General features: G+C 33.9%; 1 protein-coding gene across 2 annotated transcripts in view; it reads left to right on the top strand.

The window, feature by feature from the left end:
* Nucleotides 1-5,278: 5,278 nt before the first annotated feature.
* The window catches only part of hyx (cell division cycle 73 hyrax), a 38,872-nt gene continuing 38,150 nt past the window's right edge, over nt 5,279-6,000 (top strand). Inside the window, exon 1 of one of the 2 annotated variants that reach the window (XM_076458867.1) lies at nt 5,279-5,497. In XM_076458867.1, the coding sequence (XP_076314982.1) occupies nt 5,367-5,497 (131 nt within the window). In that variant the 5' untranslated portion in view covers nt 5,279-5,366. The remainder of the gene's footprint in view (nt 5,498-6,000) is intronic. The other variant, XM_076458872.1, reaches the window with a different exon arrangement.

Genomic DNA, 6,000 nt, shown 5'->3' with positions numbered 1-6,000 from the left:
GCAGTCTAGTTAGCTAGTAAATTATAATTTGTTGTAAATTTCTTGTAAATGTTATTAGTGTAGCTATCAGTTTGTCCGCCAATTTTGATTTCTTTAAGTCGCCTGCTGAATCCTTTCTGGCCTCAACTTTTGTTTGACACCTGAGGCTTTTTGGATTAAATATCGTAACTATTTGTCAGCACACACAAACAAAACACACCCAATAGAAAGTGACATTTGAAAGTAAATAACATTAAGTTTAGGATCGCAACATTTTTATTTAGAACAGACCTATGCTTCACAAAACAAACCAAATTCTTTAAAATATATATTGGTAGCGTTTCCCCTCTAAAACAGTGTTAATAAATTCCTTTATAGTAACGCCACGGAATCTAGATTAACAGTTTATTGTCATCACCTGTATGCAATTGACAAACCGTACCAAGCATAATTATTTACGTTAATTGCTTAAGCTCCTATCACGTGACGGTAAACGCTCTTTAATTAGAACAATGTCATAAAATTTAGCAAATCCGTGCTTAAAAGTTTGCAATGGATAATAAAAAAAATAATCGTTCACCCTTATGATGTATTTGAAAACTTGAGTTAAAAACTGTTAATCTAGTTTTCTTGACCTAACCAATACTTATGTATCTGTATGTGCTTCCGCTCTATAACTTTGCTGCTTTATATCATTTGCTTTTAACCCAAATAACAAAAACCTAAAGAGTATCTATTTGTACTCTTAGTAAACATTTTAGACCTATAGCTCATGTGACTTTTAGCGTAGACGTGCGCAGAACTTTCGGTCAAAAGTAAGCGTTTTTTGTTGAATAACTTTGCACACGTGCTTATAATTAGGCCAAATTTGACACTTAATTATAGTTTGTAAAGATATATGTGTATCCAAATTCAAAATAAATCGATAAAAGTTAGATGTGTTTTCTATCAAATAGATTTCTGTACTTTCGATGCGAATAAAAAAGTAAGAACTTAGATAAATTATATGTAATTGTATCGCTAAACTATCACTTCTGTTAATATCATAAGCAAGTTCCGCTTGTTCTCTAAATTTGTAGAAGATTATCCAGAGTAAGAATCAACAATATATGTATTACTATAACACTAGCTTATCTTCGAATATTGTTGAGCCAATTGTACTTTCTAGAACTTCGCCTACAGATTATAAAGTGATGCACCAAGATACAGTTTTAGAATATTATTAGTCTACCACAGTCAGTCAGCTAAAAGCCTCAGAAGCTGTAATTGTCATAAACTCTTATTAATCGGCAAACTACAGCTATTTGACCAGGAACGTTTATAGACATCGAATATTATTTCAGAGAATTAACTTCGGACTTTGGTATTTTTACAAGACGTTAGATATCTTCCTCGGTAAAAAGTAAGCTTATAATCCGCGTTGGGCCAAACAAGAATAGATCTAGCTGGTATTTTTGTCAAGTGAAGTGTATCTGTGTATCAACATGAAATTTGTTTGTGTGTTTGTTGTTTTAATTTCGCGCAAAGGTACACCAGGGATATCTGCGCTAGCCGTCCCTACTTTAGCAGTGTAAGACTAGAAGGACGACAGCTAGTCATCACCGCCCATCACCAACTTTTGGGCTACACTTTTCCCAACGAATAGTGGGATTGATCGTATCATCATAATGCCCCCACGGCGGAAAGGGGGAGCATGTTTGGTGCGACGGGGATTCGAACCCGCATCCTTCGAGTACCTTAACCACCTGGCTTTGCCGGGCCATATTGTTTGTGACTTTGTAATTTTTTTTTGTATGGATAATTATTTGTAATAACCATTATAAATGATATTGTTGTTTGTATATTATAAAAATATTTGTGTTAAGAAAGAAAATTGTGGATATCAATCTTGTTGGCAAATATAATAAATTTAGTACACATCAATATTTAATTAACTTCTAAATTAAAATTTCTGGCTATTTGAAATTTTAATACGTAGTCTTCGTAACACAATAAATCGGAGATTTGTCCGGGATAAACTGTAATGCGTAACACCCTTCATTATTGATGAATTAGTTATTTCAGCTAGCTCTGTTTTTTTGTTCAATAAGAAACTTTTTGATAATGCAATACGCCGTATTGCATCTAGATTTGATGCATTGTACTTTCTTCCTGAAAGTTTTCTCCAGTTCATTAAGTGTCTTTGGTATTCCCATACATGAGTCAGTTCCATGTTGAATTCTGTCACTGACTCCTGGTCATGATTGTCATATAGTGGACAACCTGTTTTCTTGTTTCTGGCTGTATATCTCATTAATTTTTTGTTCATTTCAAGACATTCATCATTTACTCCTATGTCCTCTGTGACCATACCACACATTCACAGAATACTGTTTTCATAATTTTTGCCAGTTTTCAAATGATCTTAGTGTATTGGTAGTATGGATCACATATCTGCCAGAAACAGATCAGTTTAATTAACTACTTCTCTCTGCTTAATCCTGGAATTATGAGTAATATTTATTAAATTGTGCTCTATTCTCCTTCATTTAACTTTGTTTAATTACATATTTGGCCTAGGTGTTTGCTTTGCTGGTCTTGATTTTCGTTTTCTAGGCTTGCTTCATTGAAACTGCCCCTATTTAAGTTTATTGTAACTACTAAATTTGCTTTTATGACTTCATCATTCTTTTTTTTCATTACCTTTCTGCATTTACTCATGAAATTTTGAATTCTGTTTTATGTAGAAAGCCAGTAATCTGACTGGGTTTTTGAGATGTCTTTTTCCTGGCTGGCGCAAACATCCCAGATGCTTTGCACCAAAAAAACACCTCGAATGAACAGCAATAACAGTCTTGGTTATATTCATGGATATGGATTTGTGGTCCATTTCCCTGTAAAGGCGATAATTTTGCATTCCAGTTCGAGAAATGTAGAAGTTGTAATAAAGGTGAGGTCTATGTTTGAGTCAGAGTCTCCACATCTCTCTGATATTTTTGCAAAGACAATGTTATTGGCCAGAATACAGTTTATATTCTGCGGTGCCTTCCTCTAATGATCTTTCATTCTTATTTCGGATAGTGTCCAGTCAGATTGCATTACAGGCATTACATTTGCTTGTTATGACGTATCTTGTGCTCGTATTCGCGATTGGATTCAGCAGGTTAATCTACCTACTTCTTTTTCACTATCATCATAGGTGATGAAATGAATTTTGAATTGGGAGTATCAATGAATAGGAATACCTTATTTGGTATTTTAACTGTAACTATTAACCTAAAAGTTGAAACAGCGAATTTACCTGTTAATTATGAAAAAGATCTCTATTCTCCATTCAAAGAGGCGCTTTATTACCTGTTAGAATTTATGACACGTATGCTCCAATATCTATACCTATATATCAGGGGATAAGCAAGTCTGTTTTCCTTACCTTTATCATTTTGTGTCTAAAAAGTGCTCTTTTTCTCAGTCATACAAATTGTCCCTTTTTACTGAAAGATACAATTGATTACACATCTTGCTTGCCGTGAATTATTACAAAGAAAAGGCTTTAAAACGAAAGACTTGGAGGTCTTTACAATAAAACTAATAATAATTGTGATATACTATTAAGTATTAATACCCAAGACTTCACTGTTTGATTTTTAGTTTTGAAATTTGTTTATAATATCAATGAAATAGAAATAAAAGAAGATATGTTTGCTTCTTACGGGTTTCTATCCTTTGGGTACCAGAGGTAGCCCGCAGTTCCCCATAGTCTACTCCCCCCCCCCAAAGTCTTGCCTTTACATGTTTGAAAAGTACCCTTTTTGTCAATGTACCCTCTCTCTTTTAATATCCGTTGTACGTAATCGTTGTTCCAATAATGTTTATAGGAATTGGTACTTGAGAGCATTCAATGTTGGCATTCATAAACGTACTTCGATGTCTCAGACATATGGTAGTTCTTTCACAGCTTTTTTTCACAATTACGACATTTTTTATTCAATACTTTTCTAATGATTACTCTTCCCAGTTTGTGTGTAATAATTTACAAGATATTATCCAAACACATTTTGTAGTCATTTTTTTCCCATATACTAAATGTATGCATAGCCCAGATTGTGAAATTTTGTGACTTGACGTTCGTATTGTTGCTAATGGCTTTGTAAATGGATAGCACCTCAAAGAAGAACGTTATTACCCTGGGGTTGCTGTCAAGATTGGATAGGGTGGTACCCATTACTTGGATCAGTATTTCTCTCACTGTTGGCACCTAAAATTGTCTGTGCCGTCCATGAACCTAGAGCTATAATTAAATCGTACGCATCGTTGTTCCTCTCTAGCGAAGCCAGGTGGAGTGTTCACTGTTGTTGACTTTACCCTGTTAGTCTCCTTTCCAGGAGGCCTGGCATGGCCAAGCGCGTAAGGCGTGCGCTTCGTAATCTGAGGGTCGCGTTTTCGCGCCCGAATCGCGCCAAACATGCTCGCCCTCCCAGCCGTGGGGGGCGTTATAATGTGACGGTCAATCCCACTTTTCGTTGGTTAAAGAGTAGCCCAAGAGTTGGCGGTGGGTGGTGATGACTAGCTGCCTTCCCTCTAGTCTTACACTGCTAAATTAGGGACGGCTAGCACAGATAGCCCTCGAGTAGCTTTGTGCGAAATTCCCAAACAAACAAACAAACTCCTTTCCAGGAAGTAAAATTTAACACGACATACTTGACGGTCCACAATTTTATATATGTATTAATTTATTAAGTTGCATTATTAACTATTTATTGTTATAATTTTCTTTTCTTTTGTTTTCTCCTTCATTACTTCTACTTCCTTCTTTTTTGTCTCTTTATCACCCAATATAAATAACAGTGGATGGTGCCTTTAATAATAATAATGATAAAGAAACTTGAGCTTGAATAGTTTTAATACTTTAATAAGTTCTTCACGCCTCCAGTAGTTTAATGGTATGTGTGTGGATTTTTAAAGCTAAAAATCGGGTTTCGTTACTCGTGGTGGGTAAATCACAGATAACTCATGGTGTTGTTTTTTGCTTATATACTAACAAACAAATACGTAATTGTACAAAATGAATAGATTGATTTATCGAATTTCATATAATTATTACATCATTTCCACTTAGAATAGTTCTTTGCTTCACACGAATGGATCCTAACACTGTTTTGCTATTGTGTAGTAATAACAGCACTATCCTAATTAAATTAATATAATTAAAATCTCAACAGTCTAGAGAGACAGCTTAGTGAACTAAGCACCGAAAATTTTTAAGCCACACTGGTGACTCATTTCCTCATAGGAATAAGTTGAACTTATTATCCGCTAGTCCTTTTTTTTTTTTTTTTCCATCTATCGTACCTATGTGCGTGTCCATTCCCATAATTCTCTGGAAAGTGTCGTTTTACTGTTGAAATAAAATGGCTGACCCGTTGAGTTTGTTACGTCAATATAATGTGAACAAAAAAGAAATAATAGAAAGGACTGGCCAAATAATATTTGGAGAATATTCGTGGCCTAAAACTGTGAATACAAACTATTTGATATGGGGGTAAGCATATTATTTAAATTTTCTTAAGTTTATGAATATTTATAAAACTACTTTTAATTTTATTCCCGATCTTGATCATACATTTCATATACCAATACTGATAGTGATAGAAAAAATATAATTGGTCAAACCTAAACGACAAAGATAATCAAAGAGTGAAGTAGGCCTAAGTTAAAATTGTAAGTTTGATAAATAAAGTTAAAACTTGACGTAACTTATAATAAAGTTTATTTTAGTAAGAATCTGCCATACTAATTCATAATGCCATTCATTATTGCTGTTATACTAATTACTAGTATTGCTAATATTAATAGGACTGTTGTTATTATGAGTACTATAATAGTAGTAGTGATAATAGTAATTAAAGTACGATGTTAGAATTTAAAGTAAGTTTATACTGTAGGCGTACAACTATTACTACTATTATTATATTTATAGTATTAACTAAGTTAAAAGAGAATGGTTACTTTTACTAGTAATAAACTGGTATATGCCACACACAC

The sequence above is a fragment of the Tachypleus tridentatus genome, chromosome 1, assembly GCF_004210375.1.
Source record: "Tachypleus tridentatus isolate NWPU-2018 chromosome 1, ASM421037v1, whole genome shotgun sequence".
NCBI lineage: Eukaryota > Metazoa > Arthropoda > Merostomata > Xiphosura > Limulidae > Tachypleus > Tachypleus tridentatus.
Note: the sequence above shows the minus strand (reverse complement) of the source record. Positions and strands in the feature narration are given on the sequence as shown.